Source organism: Polyergus mexicanus, unplaced genomic scaffold (assembly GCF_030449975.1).
Source record: "Polyergus mexicanus isolate NDT 795.1 unplaced genomic scaffold, iyPolMexi1.0 SCAF_10, whole genome shotgun sequence".
In the NCBI taxonomy this organism is placed as follows: Eukaryota; Metazoa; Arthropoda; class Insecta; order Hymenoptera; family Formicidae; genus Polyergus; species Polyergus mexicanus.
Genome location: NW_027223330.1, coordinates 7,818,634 through 7,839,343, shown reverse-complemented (window position 1 = coordinate 7,839,343; position 20,710 = coordinate 7,818,634). Strand labels below are relative to the sequence as shown.

The 20,710-nt window shown below is 41.3% G+C and overlaps 1 protein-coding gene across 1 annotated transcript in view; it reads left to right on the top strand.

Moving 5' to 3' along the window:
- LOC138936951 (sodium-coupled monocarboxylate transporter 1) overlaps positions 1-20,710 on the top strand; it is a 99,534-nt gene that overhangs the window by 70,743 nt on the left and 8,081 nt on the right. The window contains exon 13 of the mRNA XM_070302756.1: positions 8,428-8,466. Coding sequence (XP_070158857.1) covers positions 8,428-8,461 — 34 coding nt within the window. The 3' untranslated portion in view covers positions 8,462-8,466. The remainder of the gene's footprint in view (positions 1-8,427; positions 8,467-20,710) is intronic.

Genomic DNA, 20,710 nt, shown 5'->3' with positions numbered 1-20,710 from the left:
TTTAATACAAGTCTGTCGAGACGGGAGAAGACACCTGATAGGTTATCGAGATGGGGAAAAAAAAATGGAAAAAAATCGGATAACAGCTATAAAGTGCCGGATAATCGACAAGGATAGAGAGAGAGAGAGAGAGAAGTGAAGCCTCTATTCGGTTATTTACTAAACGCGAAACAGGCACGCCGATTCTATACATCAGCGTCATTCTTCTTTGTCGAACATCTCTCGCATATCTCGAACTATCGAACTTTAAAATCAACGTCCCTTTGCTGCAAGTGCTTTCGCGACAACTTATATTCTTACCTGATAAAGATAAATACTAATTGGATATATATCGTAATAAAATAAAACAATATCTACAGAATGAAAAAAAAAAAAAAAAAAATTTTTTTTAGAGACTGATGCACGGTATCTATTCCATGTTTAAATCTTTGAATAGTGTTAAGATCAAACACAAATATTCTTAAAATATCTCCATTGCAGAAAGAAGCTTTTCAGAGAAGCGGAAACGTAATACGCTTGCTAAATACAATTGATCTATCATCGGGGGAAAAAAAAAAACCAGAGAGGATTTTGTGGAATAGCAATTTCCAAACCTGCCAAGACACGCAACACAGCTAAACGTTACCAATCTGGCGAAATCATTTATCACTAGCATGTCCGAGGCATTATACGGTATGTGCAAAACCATCGGACGAGGAGGCAAGAGGCGAGAGGCGAACGAACGGACATTGGGTTGTGTGATGGACACTCAATTACTTTATGTGCCGGCAGCTAAAAATAACTGCATATATCGCGCCGACATTGCGCGATGTATCCACTTCTCTTGAAAAGAGCAAGCTTGTCTAAACCAACCATAAAGCAGTTTGCTATTCAACAATTTCGCCGATGACATTTTTTAAATAATTCAATCGTTTCCTCAATATTAATCTAAATTAAGTCATTCTCCCCCCCCCTCCCCCCCCCCCCCCGAAACATTTATGCGATATCGAAAATCATAAAGATCATAATCCCAATCCTTTTTCTTTTTCATGTCTTGTATCTATTGAAAAATAAATCACTCGGTTAAACAATACTAATACGTAAAAAGACGGAGTGTCGGAGAAGGTAACGAAGCGCAGAGAGAGATGAAAATATTGAGCCAATGCGCGGCTGATTAAATAACGAGGAAATAAATAGCGCATTTTTCCGCGAGCGGGTGTGACGTGAAAATCGCGCAACGTGTGATTTCCATGGAAACAGAATCGCCGCGGTGCGACACGCGACGCGGCGGTTATTTTACGAGTCTGTTTTTCGTCTATGCTAATATACGATTATGACGATCGTAATCGTTTCCATCCCTACTGCCCCGTCCCGACTCCCGACTCGATATTATCCTTTGGGCATCTAGATACTTTAGAGTTTTCGCGAGCGCTTCGAAAGTAAGTTTCCAAGGATTTAACGAGTTCGCCGTGAGCACGCCGACGCCGCTCTTATATTGTCTCTCGACTGTAAAAAAAAAATAACGCCATTGTTCTAGAATCGTTTACGCGTAATAATTTCTTAAAATCATTTCTAAATCATTCCTTGAAATTTTCATTCAACGATCCTTTCGACTCCCTCATGAATAATATTCGATTATCGAATAAAAAGCGCAAGAATTTCTCCGCGCTTCCCTACTTATCGTCAGCGAAGGGACTCGCTCGGACTGGCGGCAGCATCCGTTCTCGAGTTGAATTCTCTTCTCGCTACATCTTCCTAATTGTAAGGGTAAGACGAAGGGGAAGAAAATCTCGGCGCGGCGCCTTTTTAATTACACAAATTTACACGGAGCCACCCCCGAACGAAGAACCATCAGAATTCTCCGAATAAGGAAAGCCGGGTGGAAAAGCAGTGGCACGCGAACCTCGCCCTTCCACACCTCACCCCCTGTCTGTCGAGCACCGCAATTTGCCTGTTTTCCTCGCACCGTTGTGCAACCCCCCCTCTGCCGCCCCCCCCCCTCGTGCTACAAAGTGCTATCCCCGCTCGCTGACTCTTATTTCACGGATGCGATATAACCGCGAACGTAATCTCGAGATAGCGAGAATAATTCCTGCAACGGGGTTAATCGAAGCGTGTATACACGCGCGTGTACGCGCTCGTATATACGGAATCTTTCGAAACTATTAGCATTCGACTATAGTTTCTCAACGAAAAGATAACTCGTAAATATATAGCGTACGTATAAATTTTATCAATTAATTCTTACACCGCTCGTCCGACGCGACATTTGATAAATCAAAATTAATGAATATTCTGAAGAAAAAAATATCGTGCATCGTGCATCGTAAAAAAACGATGCGTCATTTTCAAGTCGCATTTCGTCGCGGGAGAAAGGCAGGAGACGCAAAATGGGGCACCGCGTTGAACGTGGTACGCGACGTAAGGGGCGCGCGTCCCTTCCCGCCCCTTCCTCGGGGCATTGTATCCCCCAGGGGTCGTTATTCAGAGGAATCGGCTCGATTTGAGAGCCGCGGCGATGCAGCTGGCATTTAGCAGGCATTCAATTAAATATTGATCCAGCTCCGTTTAGCGCCAGTAAACAATTATGCACGCTAATTAATGCCCCGGCGTTGTCGGCGCGATCGAACAGAATCGTCCTCGAATGCGCTGCCGCATCGGCTCGCCGTGGATCATCGATCTCGCGGGATATATGTTCCTCTCTGCGATCGAGCCGTTCTCGATCCTAATTAAAACAGGAGCACGCGATTGCGAGAAACCGAGAAATGGTAGTTAAATGAACGATGAATGAGATACGAATAACGCGAAATAAGAATTGCTCGATCGGGGAACACAGAAATCATTTACAAAGACATTACAAGGTTGCTTTAAGAATAAATAAATAATTATTTAAAACTGTAAAATGACAAATACGCCTAACACGCTGCGACTCCAATTGAAAGCGGCGGTGGCTCGCCACTTGCCACGCACCACTAGACACGTAGAAATGCGCGCGCGCGTGTAACAATCGGCTTCCTTCGACAATTTTGTCCGCAAGGATACTAATTTCGTAACGTCTTCGTCTAATCATCCTAAAGGTTTCCTCGCGGTGTGCGTGTCCCGTTCGCGCACAACGAGCGTGACGAGCGGAAGATGCGGAAGGAGAAGGGTTACGCAACTAGCGAGAGAGCCCGGTATAATTAAAACAGCGCCGAGGAGAGAGAGTCTACGAGAGGAGACAGACACCGTGCTGATTTCATTAAACGTCTTACCTCGGTGCAGTCTGCTTTCCGTTTAGTTCCGGGACCTTTCGGGGCTTTCATCTCGTTTGCCTGCGTCGAAGGGAAAAAGTACCCTGGGAAAGAGTACAATATAAAACGAGTATAAGACACGCGTCGTATCCACATACGAATATTCGAGAGGCCTAAAGTTTATCTTCTTACAAATTAGAATTCGTCGTATCGATTTTCGCGGGAATTGAGTAAACGAGACACCAAATTTGTTCGCGAAAGAATCTGTACTATGTATAATATTATTTTTTTTTACGAAAGCTATCGTACATGAGTTTTAAACGAGCGAGTATGCAGATATATGAATGGTAAAATTATTTCGCAACTTTCAATTATTGATACTTGTTGTAACAATTATTCAATTACGGTATGTGTCTATAAAATCATTAACCGTCAGATGCGCACCGTTTACGAGACGCGTTCAATTATAGGTTGTCAATCGCAGGGCGCTACGGCCCCAATCTACAGCCCTTCGCGTGTGCGAGATGACACGGTCTGTTTACAGATTCTAATAATCCGCCGGGCGATTCGAGCGATAAATTTCGCCGTCTCGTAAAATCTCCGCGAGGACCTCGACGCGCCTCCGCTAAAGCTCCTCGACTCGCTTATATCTTACGAGCGTGTATTTAGCGAGCGGTGTGTTTTTTTTTTTTTTTTTTTTTTTTTTTTTTGTTACATCCGGATAGCTCGCATTGAAAAAGGAATCGTTTAAATCAGTCATGAGAGGATTGTCGCGAATAAAGGCGTACGCGTGATGCAAAGATGCGGGCAAAAGAGACGAGTGTCCGTTGGCTCGCGAAATTTCGCGGCAAACAGCTGACATTAACAAGTCGGCCCTTAATGAATTTCTCAGCGGGTGCCCTTCGAAAATTCCCATAGGTCCCTTTGAACTCCGCAGTTCTCATCGACGCTCTGATTTACGCACCGCCATCCCCGATCTTCTTTCGAATGCCGAATGACGGGAGAAATAACAACCCTTTCTCCCCCTCCGAGCTCCTCTCCTTTCCTCTCCTCTCCTTCCACTCCAAAGTCCTCCCTTTATTCGCGCCCGAGGCATAAATAATCCGAGCAAATTTATAATGACAATTACCATAAAAATTGTCACACAATAAAATATTCGAAGAAATTTACGATCGGTGGAGGAGGATTTTCTTAGACTCGGAGAAGGGAGGCCGTGCAATTCTCTTGGCCCTTCTACGCCATTCCTGCCCCCTCCCTCCCCCCCCCCCCGTCCTTCCTCATCTCCGCACGTGAGCGCAGAACTTTACAGCCAATTATTTTATACGCCGCTTTATTGTGGCCATATCTCGTCTTCCGAAAGTTCCGTGAAGGCTCCTCGATTGCGATCTACGAATCGAACGCGGTGAATATTATTCGATTATTTCACGCTGCGAGAATTCGAGTATTTCACCACGCGGACCAATTTTATATATTAAATCGTATGGTATCGCTATACATATAAATTAAAATATTAATATAAATGTGAAGAAAGCAATAATTTATCTTTACAAAAGTAATTTTAATAATTAATATTGTAATATTCAATCATTTAATTTAATTTACGACTGAGAAATTATATTCAAGTCCAGTGCTTTGTGTATATGAAATTAAATACACGCTATTTTCACGACTACATATCTCTCTCTCTCTCTCTCTCTCTCCACTGTATATTTACATAGAATACTCTATTGTAACGCTGGCTATTAATTACTTAGCCAAAGGAGTCCGGAGCTGTACGGCAGCCTTCGTTAACGTTAAATACGTCCCTGGCGCGTTAGTGTAAATCAAGCGGTGGTAGTCTCGCGCCCTCTCTTTCTCTCCTAGATCCGAGGTAAACGCGAGGGCGGGGTAAAGAGTGCAAAGGGGCAGCTAAATGATCTCATTAGCACATTCCTGGCTGGCCGCCTCTTCCATGTGTCAACCGAACTCAGCTTACCCTACGAAAACTGTTCGAGACGACTTAACTGTCGCGTAAATAATCTTCCGCTCGGGTGCCGGCCCTAACGAACGCTGAATGTTTAACGAAGACGCATCGATACGACGCCTGAAATCGATTTTTTTCATCGCCTTATCGTCAAAAATTCCATCTGTCGATTAGCTATGAGTTGTATTCTTTTTTTCACGAAAATTAATATAATTGTATAAAAATAATAAATCTTGTTGCATTTCTTTTATTAAATAGTTTAATGTGTGTAAAAGAAGGAAGTAACTACTTGTTTGTCGTATCATTTTACAAATTGATTTCAATATGCCATAATAACAGATGCATGCGTAAAAATTTTCCATCGTTTCATACAGATATTGTCTCTTTATGAAATGAAATTTGATTACATATAGATATTTTTTTGAGATCTTTAAAAACCATAGTTGCGCGTAAATTGGAACAAGTCGACCGATAGAATAAATTCTGGAAATGGAATTGCTAGAGAGAACTTGTGGAATAATGCGTAGACACCCGCTGTTCGGAGATACGTACGCGAATAGATAAACGAACAACATTCGCATTTGCACCGATGCGAAAGATTTTAAGGGTGGGCAGTGTGCAGGCGACCAAAATAAGTATAACCGTCCGCGTTCTGTACGACACGATGTCTGCTTTTTATAAATTTCGATTTTTCACGGAGTGTCCGTTTATATTTCATCGCATATTCCTTTTACGCACACGTGGCGTAAGAACCGATTATAAATTCTAATCAACGAAATAATAAAATGCATATCGTTTCACGAGGCGCATCCGTCGCGTCGGCAGTATTTTTGCAGAGCCAATGTCTGTAATCGTTGCCGCGCATCTTCCCGTCCTTGGTTTTCTTCAACCGCTCTCACGGCCCGCCTTACACTCTCTCAGTCTCTCTCTCTCTCTCTCTCGTTCTGTCTAAATAAGTCCGCACACGTACGCGAGAAACATTGAGCGTTCTATAGCGCGGCGCTAGGCGGATTTAATCCTAGCAAATTAATTCCATTTTCTCGGAGCATCGCGCATTCTCTGTGTTTCGTCCTTCATCAGCTCGGCTATGCGCAGCCAGCCCTTTCCCTCGGTGTGCCCGTCTCTCCCCTCCGATCTCCTAGCCGCACCCAAGTCCTACGACTCCGGTGCCTTGCCGAACCAACCACCCCCTCCCCGCAACCTCTTCTCGTCGAAAAGCTATACTCGAGCCGGTCTACAAGGAATTGTTAATTGCTCGTGCAGCGCCAATTTGCATAAATCAATTTTAAATCAACTCTCTGGCCTGCGAAGAGTGCGCGCGCGGCGTCTAGCAGCCTGGTGGAAACGCACAGGGTATGCACAGGGTATGCACAGGGTATGCACAGGGTATGCACAGGTGCCCGACGCAACGCGACGCGACGCGACGCAACGACGCGACCCGATCCGACCCGACGCCACATATACCGTTCCTATTACACATAGGGTGTCTCGAACGGTGCCGACTCACCGGCCGCGTGCGCGTGTTCGAGGTTCGAGTTTGCACGCTGGCTGGAACAAAGTACAATCCCCGCCGATGTGTGCGGTCGTATCGAACCGACACGGCCACGCGAAGGGCGAAAAAGTTCCGCCGAGTGACAACGGCGTGTATCGCGTGACCGAGGGATCGAGGGACGACGAGGAGGAGCGCCGGCGAAAGAAGGGACGCGTGGAATTTCAATGGCGCATAAAAATGAGATGTTTAGATGAAAACGAGAAGATAAGCGGACACGGGAGAACGCGGACGGCGGCCATTTAAATTGTAATTTTCAATGCGAGTTCTATACGAGAGATCGCGTGTCCGTAATGTATGCGCATCCCAAGACGTTCCACGTTTACACAGCGGTCTGTGTATATATCGTACACTTCATGCTAGAGTGTCGCCGAACCGAAAAACTAGCAGTCTCGCGTAACCTTGATCGAAATTGCTACGCGTCATTTCCTTCGATTAAAAGCTGTAACGCGATTCTTTTTTCCGATTGCGCGAGCACCGTGTACGAATTAAATGCGTGTACGAAATAATATTGAAAAATAAATTACTAAATTACACCTGTTAATATTTCTATTAAGCATATGTAAAAATATACGAAAGCCTTATCGTTCGAGACCTCCAAGCGAGATATACATTCAAACGATGCGATTTTCTTTTATAACGACGTATACTTGACTTTGTCCTACGATACGACACACCGTTTGTAACGCGCGCAATTGAGTTTTCGATCGGATTATTGAGAGTTTTAGTAGGCTTGAAACATGCAAAGCAGAAGACGGTAAAATACCGAGCCCAGCAGACCATTACTCGGAAGAGCGGCTTGTTTAAAGAAACATACATCGTAGAACGATGCCCTTGGGTATAACGCGAGGGCTGATCGCTCGTGTCACCCGCGATTATGGGCTCACCCAAGACTGACTGCGGTACGTCACGCGGAATGCATGAATCTAAAAAAATTATTCCACAGTCGAACGTGTTTCGCTTGTATAGAATATGTAACGTTTGACTAATTTAAAAATCTTGAAATGGCAATTGCGCGCGTATTTGCGGTAACGTGTGTGTGTGTGTGTGAAGAAAGTGGCATACGTGCACGTGGGTCTTTTATGAAAAAAAAATACGTTTATACGAATATATGTATATAAAATGTATGTAAAATAACAACGTAACAATGATGTGGCGATCATTCATGGAAATAACATGGAAGTGACGCAGTGATAATTTAGAAATACCACGAAACGATATGTATGTAAATGATATATATAGTGAGAATGGCATGACTATTCCTCTGAAATGGCTTACGAGAGTTAACATGGGGATGATGTGGAAATTCGATACAAAAATATCATCACGCGCATATACAATACGTACGCGCAAGCGTTAACTTGCTAGATATTATTTAGAAAAATTATCGCGACACCTAATAGAACACGATGGATATAGTATCCGAGATTAAGGAGATTTTTCTAAAGTTAAAATTTTTATTTCTTGTTTTAATTGTTATTTTTTTTTTTTTTTTTTCACTAATAAAACTTTTGTCAACAATTAAATATTTTAGTGTCTGGAATATTGATTGAAAAAAATATGTGATACGTTCGTTTTGAGAATCACGAGTAAACACAATATCATATTGTTTTAATCATAGAAATATATAATATCGTTTTAAGGTGAATAACATCTTTATTAGAATATTCATGAACAAAATTTACGTGTTTAATAATTGATTGCAGGTTACCGAGCATACGAGGAGATTCTCCCGTTTAACTTGGGTAAGTGAATTATTATTATTATTATTATGCTATTCGATCAAATTATTAATTTAATTATTCAGAATTCGATAGCGTTAATTCATCTATTGTTAGAGACGAAAGACGTTTTAAAATTTATAAATTCTTCATCTTCTCTCTCTCTCTCTCTACTCGTACATTTCATTAATTAAAGGAATGAACGCGAGAAAATTATTAAAACTATAAAAATATAGAATAATTTTTTGAAATTCGTAAATTAATATTTCTTTCCAATATAAAGATTAAATTATTCAATGAAGAAATCTCTTCGCAGGGTATCCTCGCATTAGTAGGTTCGTTTGGTATAATATACGAGATGGGTATTTGTATCTGTAACAGTAATTACTATAGACGCGCGCAGATATATTCTCGACACAGGATTTAATCGTGTGAGTATTGATTAATTCTCAGGAAACGTAAAGTCGCTTTTATACGCAGGTCTCTAATGTAGCGACGTAGAGTAAATTTAAATCCTTCCATAACCATCTTTTCATTATTTAAGAAAAAAAAAAATAATTTAAAAATATCAATCACTGTAGTATAAGAATAAACTTGACGTATAAAATTTATTCAAGTTTTAATGTGCGTGCGCGTGTGTCTTTCTCTCCGTATGTGTAACTAGACTCTCCAAGCTCTTTAACATATTCTTTGTTTCCCCGCCAATGCGAAACCGCCACATCGATGAAGAACAACATTAGGCATTACAACGTCATTGTTGCGCATAATTAATTTTGTACAATTCTCGATTGTTCCTGTGCGCACGATGACGACGACGACGACGACGACGAGGACGCGCGCCGCGGCACGCAGGGCGGCAAACTTGCGCGATTGTTTTGAAACGAAAGTAAATTTAATTTACCGGCTAATTATCGCCCGTGCAAAGTTCTGAATTAAACTTGTAATTGGCTTTCGCTTGATTCGAAGAAATTGTACTAAGCCACCCTTCTCTACCTCTCTCTTTCTCAGTCCTTTCTCTATCCTTCCCTATCCTACTTCGAGACATGCTATGTAATCTTCTATGTAGGAACCTGTACATGTGCGTATATGTGTGTGTGTGCCGATACGCACGCAACGGTACCTAACCATCGCAGTCTTTATCGTATGCCAAACTAAATGTTGTATATATTAATAGCCTATGAGCCTACCGTTAACGACTATTTTCTCTGATAAATATCTTACATCTTTCGTAAAAGGAATGTTTCCGTATGTAAGATTCGTGTACACGCGTTTGTTCGCAACTACAATATTTGCGAAAGATTGCTCGTGATAAGATAACCGGTTTTATTTTCTGTCGAGAACGAGAAATAAAATGTAACGTTTCTCTCTATGCGCGTATAACGTCTGCCCGGCAAATTTCAACGGTATCTTTACTAGATAATATGACATTTCAAACTAGCCGAAAATATAGACATTGTCGGTCGGCTGTATCTGAAATGTATTCCAGCTATTCGTAATTAAACTTGATAGATTGTTTTTGGGCAATATTTGCATCATTCAAACGACATAGCGTGCTATATTAATCTCTAGAATCAAGTTACATTGCTATCCTATTACGATTAAACAGCAGTGATTTTTCATCTCATCTAATTAAATCAATATTAATGATCATTTTAAATCTTATTTCAATTTGCACTATTTTAACACTTGTGCTTTTTAATGCAGAAATTTTGCAAGCGGATAAAATAAATTTCATCTCAGCAATACTTTTCGTGAAAGACTTTCTAATGTTTTTAGAAAAACTGTTAAAGATACTGGGTTTTTCTTTTGAAGAATAAAAGAACGCGCTAAAAAAAAACAGCCCAAAAGCTTAATCACTCGGTTGTACAAAAAACGGTGCGCGAAGAAAGTTTTTTTTTTTAATATCCTTAAAATGAGTATTAAAAGTACGTAAGAAGAGAACCGTGATTATTATGAGAAATATTTTAGACGAACAATTTACTATTTTTTTTCTTTTTTTCTTCTAATCGACAGTAAATCGTGACAGGTACAGACGATACACGTTTAAAGGTGATTTCCATCTCGATTTGACTCTTAAAAGGTTGCCCACCTTTGACTTAAATAGTTGCAGAGATTTGCATCGCTCGCGCGCCATCCATGCACGCACACGCAATTGTAAAATTTCACGCTGTTCCATGTGGGAAAATGGCTCTTTGTTTAGAATGTACGCAGCATGTATATGCATGTGTATGTGTGTGTGTGTGTGTGTAGGGCAGATACGGTGAAATAGATAAGGGGGGAGATACGACTCGGCTTAAGGAAGCGGTTAATTACCAGAAGATAGTAAATTGCTAGTAGCACGGACTTGGTTTATATCCAAAAGAAGCTTTATCCCGATCCACTGATATTTCGAGCAATAGTCTTACAAACATTTGCAAGTTGATCGGCGATAAACGCTCAAAGAGAGATTAGTTATTTCGCGAAAAAAATGTTAATTACCAGAAGATGGTAAATTTTTAGTACCACCAGACTTGTACTTTGCTTATATACGAGAGAACCTTTATTCTCGATCACAGATATTTTCGAGTAATAAATTTACAAATATTTAAATGTTAATTGCTTTGAGTAAATGCTCAAAGGCCGATTAGTCATTTCATTAATTGTATAAAGACGCGATTACTAATATATCTAATCGTTTTTATTCTAAAATATAATCTCGTTTGTGTAATCGAGTTCCGGTCCAGCTTGATCTAGCTCATTCTTACGTCCTCGGCATCTTACAACGTCTAAGTTTAACTAAAACTAAATCATTGCTTTATCGACGTCTCTACGATTTTTATCGTACGCATTCTCTAAAATCTTTGACAACGCTTAGATTCTTACGCAATTAAAAAAATGGCAGGCAAGAGGGTGATGAGACGGTAAAGTCGAGCAGCCATGCATCCGTGAAGCGAATGATAGCACGTGATGTGACGTCACAGGACACGTCGCTCAAAGCCCGAGAATGGCCGGAAGTCGTGAAATGGGATTACCTGTTCGTACGTATGCGGCCGTTTCGAGGTGATAATTGAATAGATAGCCGCCCTCCGTTTCTTTCACCCGGCCACCTCTTCTTCGATTTTCCTTCGTTAGCGAACGGTCCGCGATATCTTCACGCGACAGCAAAAAATTGTCCCAGAACGATGTAATAGCCAGAAAAGGCTACTCTAACGCGATAAGCGTGGCTCGCCGAGGAAAGATTTCCTCACCGAGATCGATTTCTAACGTCGCGAAGTAGACATACCGATATAGTACGGCGCTTCTAATGCAAAAATTTAAATATGGAATTTAATTTTTTTTTTTTAAACATACGTCTTTTTTAAATATTCTGCTTGAATATAATCGAGTTACCCTTGAATGAATTATTTCTGAATAAAGGAAACTAAACACAGGAAACTGAACAAGACCAGACCGAGCTAACTTAGACCGTACCGTTTAAAATTAGGCTAAGCGAGATCAGATTAGACTAGACTGTACATCAGGCTAGACTAGACACGAATGCGTGTCTGACCTCTCGCGCGAATACGATGGTAAAAATAAAAGAGCGCGGTAAGAATCGAAAATAAAAAAGATACGAGAGCAAGACCTGTTCCCCATTAGAGTCTCTTCGCAGGCGTTTAATCACCCAATTAAGAGGATTTTCGCGTATGTTAATTAGTCAAAACACATGCAAAGCGTTCTTTCTCTTTGCACGGCGGTGCTCAAAGGAGCCTCCCTGTTGCATCCAAGGACTAAAAAGAGATCAAACGTCGCAACATGTATCACGTGTTTCTACACATGTGCATATAAGATAGTTGCGCGACATGTACAAGTGTATCTGTTTAATTCGAGTAATGTGTGTATGTTGATATAATAAAATCATCTACATTACTAGATTAAACTAGATATGATATATACCATATATATTGTATAAAAATGTATACTCGTCAAATATCTCTCGAAACAGCGGAAAATAAGCTGTCTTACTTTTCTCTTGCGTATCGTGCGTAGGTTTCTGAAAAGTCTAATTTCAATGCTCCTCAGTACTAAGGAGAGACAGGCCGAGATTAGAGCAAACGTGCACGAGTACAATTTTGGCACAAGTACAAATACGGAAGAGATTCCGCGTCTCGTTTGCTTTCGTTACGTAGATAAAACCGAAATCATTATATTAGTCGATATATATATATATAAAAAAAAAAAAAAAAAAAAAAATGTTACCATTCAATGTTATATATATAACGTGTATTTCATACAATTAAATATAAATATCGTGAGAAATATCTTATGCATCGAGATCTCGTCAAAATAATTGATTCAATTAAAATAGTGATTTTAATAATCTGAATTCTTCTTGGGAAAAAAAAAAACACACACACACACACCGTTTTATCCGATTGTTCGAAAAATCATTATCCTCGAAATGACGGCCTTTCAAACTTTTAATCATTTCCAACTTTTGAAACTGATGTAGCTGTATGGAACCCTTTAACCATAATCATAATACCAGCGGTGTTAACGAAAAAACGTACTATCGTATTACCAATTACATTGTGATTTTAATGAAACGCAAGAATCAGAAAAAAATGCTGACGCATTGCGTCCGGTGCGGTTATTCGAACAGTGAGTCGACTTTTTAATTGAGAGCTTTTTATATTATACGGTTATAAACGCGCGCGCGCGGAGCGCAAATGAACTACCCTTTATCGCGCATTGTGCTCGCTTTCACGTCAAAAGCGTAAAATCCGCCGATATTATCCGTCGCCGAGTCCGGTCGATTTTCAACATTTAATTATGAAAACTGATCGATAAATTGAATTAAGAAAGTCCGTCTATATATACTGATTGTTTCCGGTGGCAAAAATCGAGAATTTCAAACAAATTTGTACATTCGTGAAACAACGTATAATTATTTGACGCTAATTGTCATCTAAAATATACGAATACGTTATCCAAAAAGAATATATTTCAGTGAAAACTATTTTAAACCTAAATTTATAACTAAATTTCACATCTTATTAAATGATACGAATTTTCAAAAGATATAAATTAATAAAGAGAAAAGGAAAAGAGAAGTTGTCCGAAATAAAAAAAAAAAAAAAAAAAATGGCATGGCTAAGTAATTCGCAAACGTATCGCGACGCTAACTAAACGCGATGTCGCTCGCGCAGCTGCCCGCTGCCGATAAATCTTCGCAACGATGATAAATTAAACGCTTTGCTTAATATTAATTACGATCGTTAGTCACGCTCCTATTATCGAACGTCCACGTGTCTTTATCGTGAAAAACAGGAAAGCGCAGTTAACGTTCTCGTCTCTGCGTTACCGGAGACGCCACGACAATCCTTATCAATGACTCGTCCTGTCAGATATCTCGCGTTCGTTCTCCAAGATTTTTCCTCTCCCCTCCCCCCCCCTCTCTCTCTCCCCCTTCCTTGCTCTGTCTGTACACTCGTGCCGTATATTCGAGTACTTGTTAAATCGGCCTTCGTCCCTTGTCGGAGATTCGCGTCGTGTCCGTGGATTCTGCGGTAATAACTGGACGCCATTATAAAACCTCCTGAGGGAAACCAGCTAAGGGTAGTTCCGCTCCCTTCCGACTAACCCCCTCGTTTCTCTCTTTCTTTCTCTACTCTCTTCCACCCCCCTCCCCCTTCTCTCTCTTCCCCATCGTGTCCATCCCGTCGTCGTTACTGCCAGGATACGGATTATCTCCGTTGACCGACGATATTTCTTTTGCCGCGTTTCCACGGGTCTCGTACTTTGCCGTTTTCGATGTACGATTTTTCCCAGATATTTTCCTCCGCGCATCCTTTTTTCCCCCGCCATTTGCCCTCCGGAGGCACCTTTTGCCCTCCTTGCGCGCGGTCAGCGCAACCCTTTTTCCAACGAGCCCGGAAGCGGACGCGAAAAAGTTTTGCCGACGGTTGTAGTCGATCGTGCGCGGCTCTTCGCTTCTGCGAGTGCGGAAGGTTCGTCGATGAGAGGTTCGCGATTTTTAACCGATCGTTCCTCAGGGACTTGAGCAGATAGCGTGCGACAGGATACCGCGGTGTCCTTGTGGATACTAAAGATTAATGGAAGGAATGATCCCCAAAGGTAAGAGTTCCTAATGTCCGATGGCGCCGATGGAGTTTGTGAACGCGGACTGTACGCGTACGTGCGTGAGCGTCGATACGGACGGCGATACCGCCCAATTTATAGCGGACCGGATTGAGGCGTAATCCCCTCGTATGGTACGCATGCGGTGCCGCGTAATAATGATTCGAGTGAAAGTATAACAAATATAGCTACCACCGTCGCCGGTGCGCATCGCTCGAAAATGCCTAAATTAGAATGGACTTGGTCCGATCCGTCAGCAACTCCATCAGCCGAAAACTCAATCGCGAGATCATTGAATACGTGCGAATAACTAGGCGAATAATTTTACCCGTAGCTGGATAGAATTACGGGGGGGGGGGGGAAAATCGAGACTATATTTATAGTATTTTTTTTATCCACTATGCGCGCGCGTGGGAAAGCCGCGGTTTTAAACACAAACGCGAGCTTCATATTAGACGTATTCGTAACTAAATTATCGAATCCTTTTTTACTCGCACGGCGAGCATGCTAAACGCACCGAAGCCCATATGGACGAAGGAACGGCCGTCGCGCGTCGGGATTAAGGGTGCGGCGGGAAAGGGGCAGGAGGGAGAACGGTCGCCGTTAGGCGGACGGCGGAGAGGAAACGGACGAGGCGAGGGTAAAGCACTAATGAGCAAATAAGGCGAAAAAAGGTGAAAATTCATTAGCAGTCAGCTAGCAATGGACGACGATGGGAAGGGTTACCGAGAATCGGCGTAACTCTTTTCCCGGTAAAGGACTCCGGCTCTCGACAAAGGACTCTAAAAATAAATACATAATTAAACGTCGCGATAATGAACTTCTTTATGCGGCGTGGCTGCGCGCGGGATTCTATGCGTGGACAGGTGCCCGCCTTCACCGAGACTCAACAACCCTATTTCTCACGTGGAAAGTGTCCACGATCTTTGCTGAAGACCTTATTAGTTAACGCCAATCTATCGGTGTAGGGTGTGGAAAAATGAGATGAAATATTATTTCGATGAGTAGAAAAAAGTATTAAGTGATATAGCAATATTTAACATATGAAAATTTATCAATATTAATAGCTCATTATTGAATAAGAATTTGTTGCTTTTCTCATTTTAAATATAATATTCGAAATATTATATATCGATAACGTGATATATATAGAAACTCATCGGTTTAAATTTGCAGGATGATTTTGTACAATATTGCTTGATCATAGGTATTTTTCAATATTCAAATATTTTTCACTATTTAAATATTTTCTCACCTTGTATAATCGCATCAACTTTTAGTCTTCAAATTCGTTTTGTATTTCGAGATAATTGTTCGCTTTTCTTTTCCCTCGAGAATTATTTATCTAAATTTTAAATTTCAACGAGTTTTAATTTGCATATACCGGTGTTTCTATGCTTTCAGTTTAGTTATGCCTTGAAAAATGCTTGCGGTGAATCGAGAAACATTAACATAGATTTATCATTTTTTTTTTTCCAAGATAATTTTCATAGATTTACGCTGAATCGCGTCCAAGCTCCGCTCGATCGCGGCCCTTCTTCTCTTGTTGCAATTTAATATCAGGGAGCCTTTTTCGCTTCCATTGATAAAATTTCATCTGCTTTTAATATCACACTCAAATTAATTAAATGAAAAGATATGATGCGTTTCATTTTTTGTTTACGACATACGCAACATTTACTTTCAACGCAAATAAATTTTAAACAAAATTAATTCAGATAGAGACAACATTTTATTAATAAAATTTCAAAATATATATTCGATATTTCATTACCACGTTGAATTGATGCTTTTTTTTTGCGCGCCATAATCACAAAAAAAGCAAAGTATAATCCTAAATACTCGTCGAGGTCGACGCGACATTTATCTAGCGAACAAAAAGGAGATGATAAAAACCTTTCTCAGACGATATCTTGTCGCTTTTCTTCTTCACAAGCGCGTACCGACCCACTATCTTGTACCTGGCTCGCCTGTAATTTAATCTTCCACACCTACGAGAATCTTAATCCTGAGATTATGTCAAGCCAATGTCCAAAAAGGAATAAGCTCGGAATCCTTATGATCCTCGATGAGAGAAATAGGAACACCTGTTCGGTTATGCTCGACTTAAAAAATACTCAAAGTATTTTTACAAATCGTATGCTTTTTTTTTTTTAAACATTCTAAACATCAACTATTTTTCAATAAAAAGATTTCATCTATTATAAGATTAACAGGTTCAGTACGCGATTAAAAGTAAATAGTTTTTCAACCAGATAATAAGAGGGAATAATGTTAATTGAAAAAAAAAAATAAATAAATAAACGTTATTAATCTGAGCGTTAGCGGACGAACAGAAAAATATTTGACCGCTTCTTGCAACCGGTGACAAAGTCATTATCAGGGTTAACGAATCGATTCGTTAAGTCGTCCGCTTCTCGACCGTGTATCGCGGATGAAGCGGGGCGGGGGAAGGTCGAATGCTCGTGGAGAAAGTACGGTACGGCAGTACGTATAATAAATGCATGGGATTAACGAGGAATAAATAACGAGAGACTGTTAATAATATCGTACCCTCCGCCGTCGTCCTCTTGCTCCCACTCACCGCCGATTCCCTCGTTAAGCGGAGGGTGGAGGATGGAGGGGAAAGCGCGTGAGAGTCCCGCGAACCAGGAAGTTTCGATGATCATTAAAGACGCATCTTCGACCTACACGCTCGCAATCGGCTACTTAGTGGGTACCGTTACGACCGCGTTTGCAAGAATTAGGCGATTGGTTCTGTCCCTTAGCGTACATAGTTTCTCGGATACGTGCGAATGTCGAGAAAATGCTATTCTCATTTATTTATGTCCTATCGAAAAGTACTATACGGTATGCGTATTGAATAGATCTAGTTGTTTTATGATAGTAATATATTACAATATTTATAGCCATACTCATTCTTTCTCTCTCTTTCTGTATGGAAAAGTCGTAGTTTCGCAGAAAGTGACTAAACGATATAACGAGTTTCTTGTATCTTTCTCCTTCTCTCTCTTTTGTCTGCCATTTCTTTTGTACAGATCGAGAAGGCATAATCGCTCGGTAGTTAAGATACGTTCACGTGATCGCGCGGTCGATCCCTTTGCTGTAATAAACGGTTACGAACAACGACTTTTAATAGCTGAACGAAAGCATAGAGAGGAAAAGAATAGGGAGGGGGAAGGCGCAGCGTTTCTAGCGTAAAGGTAATTTATTAACGAACGCGTTTGTAATCGCGTGCTCCTTTCACAATGCGCGCACTGGCTGACCCCGCGGGCGAGCACGATGAACGCGCTTAATTAGTGTGCTTAATTAATAATTCTACTGCACCGGCCGCCAGCTCGTTTCTCTCTCGTTCTCTCTCTCTCTCTCTCCTCCATCTCCTCCCCTTCTCCCCCCCCCCTTTCATTCTCTATCTCTCTCCATTGTGTAGACTTGGGAGATGCGTGAATATGATCATTATATCTTTTCTCGATGATTCTTAAATTATAAATGGAATCGTATAATCTAACGTTTGACCAGCCTGCGAAAAGGCGCGTGATTATTTTTCTACTCGAGAAGGCGTTTAGATTTATAAATTTCAGAAACGACGTATAGCGACTGAAATATTCGAAAAATAAGATATTTAAATGTCTAAAAATACATTTTTTTTCAAGATTCTAAAATAATATAAAAGAGTAGTTTCTTATCGCGTTCGACAATAAATTACGTTTATGTACGGAATTACGATTGAAGGTAAAACGCTCATTACATCGCGTCGCATTATGTGTCTAGCTCGCATCACGACGCGCACCGCTCCACCATGTCCCCCGGTTAATGTTCCCCGTGTTACGCCATTCCGACGAGTCCGTTCCGAAACAAAGAGTTTGCTCGCCGTAACGAAGAGGCATCTCCCGATTATCGGTTTAATCTTTTTTTCTATAAGCGATACCTCGGGAAACATGTCGCGCGTTGTTTCAAAGAAAATCATTTCGTTCTCGATAGCGAGCCTATCTATATCTTCTTAATAAACGATAATCGAACGATTATCTTGCAATTATAGCGACTATAGCACAAGCGTTCTAACAAAAATATAAGATTGATTAAAATCGAACGCACATCCGATCATATTGCGAACACGTGAATATAATAGTTTTTTTTTTTTTTTTTCCCCTTTCCTTTTTGTATCATTCTGCTCTCGCTCTCTGTCGCATTGCGCAAGGGACCGAATTTCTAACACGAGTTTCTAGCACAAAGAGGTCGATCATTACAGAGTACGTCGGAATTCGGCGAAATCAGGGAAGTTTCGATTTCAGGCAGTGACGACCCGTTTGTGTCGGTTTCATATTTCGTTGTTACGCGCGTGAAACGCGTACCGATTCGTGCGCGGTATCGATCTCGCTGTCTGTTTTTACACGCTATTTCTTGCCGCGAATATACGAATCATCGCGATTTATGTGTTTCGCATACGCGCGAAATTCTGCCGATCTATCGGTATCGGTAATAATAATTACGAGTGAATATACATATGAACACGATACGTTGTAAGAAAAGAATTGGCAAAAAGTATCAACGTCACTAAGGTGCTTACCGTTCAAACGTTACAACGCTGGGCGATATTGTTCTTTCCGACACTGCGGAGAGATCGACAAATGGTTGGTCAAACGCAAGACACACACTTGTAAACGCATTTCGATGCGCTCGAAGCTTTTCTATTCGCTTAAAAAGGGGGAGAGGGAACGATTTTAACGTGCCAGAATCTTAAAAACGACTTTCCTCTAAAACGCTCGTATTTAAGTGGCGATCGAGAGGTCGTTCCATGTTATTTCCATATTTCAAATTTCAATCCCGAAATTCACGGCCGTACCGCGGGGGAGCGCGGAGAAATAGGGAAGGGATGAAATGGGGAAAGGGGAGAGGGTGGAGGAGCAATCCATATATGCAGATTCCGAGATTCGCACACGCCGTTGCCTTCGATTCCCCGTCTCGAAGTTATTATCACATATATTAGACAACTGACCCGTGTGCACCCCCTCTCCATCGGCGCCACCTTACCTCGCCGCGCCAGCAACCCTCCAGCCCTTCGGTGAAACTGCAAGCAGTTCCCGGATACAATATCGCATTGCGCCGACCGCGCCGTTATGGTAAGAACCCCTTTATTGTTTTATATTGTTTCCGCTCTTCGTCTTTCGTTACGAGCGATCCTCCGGAACGAAGGAAATCCGAATTCACGAGAATTAAATAAATAACCACATATCTCTCTCTCTCTTTCTCTCGTCGATCAAACATTTGTCGCGTGTCCCTTTACGATTAATCATTCGTTATTTCTAGAGCCAGCAGAATTTCTAAAGCACACGAAATGTCACGTGTCGATAAAAAGATTGTTGTGCGATTTATCGAAACTGAACGAAGAATCATTCCAGGCAAGCTGATATCATCGATCCTCTTGTTGATGATCGATTACCCATGCATCGCGTTCGGCGACCGCAATACTATCGAGATAGCGAGGAAAGCAGAGCGTGCATGTGCACAGCTTGACGAAACTCGTATTTACCTTGCGGTTTCAATCCTGAACTTATTTAAATATAAATTACACACACACACACACATGAGCATATAGCCGACTTCGTCGATGAACCGGATAATCTTCCTTACCTTACACCCCGTAGATCGCGGATTCGCGGTGAGAAAGACCGTTTGTGCTTTCAGGGCCGCTTCTATAAAATATATCGGGCTCGCCAAAAAGTTTGGGAAAAAATTAATTTTATCTATCGACGCACGTTCGCCACATTTCACGAAAATGTTCCCTTTGCGACAGAGACACAACTTTCAAAAGTATAAGGATCGTAATAATTTGTGCTTATTACGATCGCAATTGCCGCGACTTATCAATTACGTCGCTTCGGAGAAAAATATTATCCTTCTTAAAAATTCAACACTTCATCCAATTAGAGAAAATGGATTAGCGATCCCAACTAACGATTACGTAAATTACAATTCTTCTAGGTGGCTTAAATGCGTTTACCGCGCGACGACGCGTCTAAATGCGGCCCTGATCAGCTATCTCTCCATCATAATTGCGGCCAAGTGTGATCGCCGCCATGCAAACAGCCGGCATGAAGCCGCAGATCGGACGATAAATGCCGGTTCTAGCTGAGCACCACTGTTGGACCCTTTGTGCTCTCGGATAACG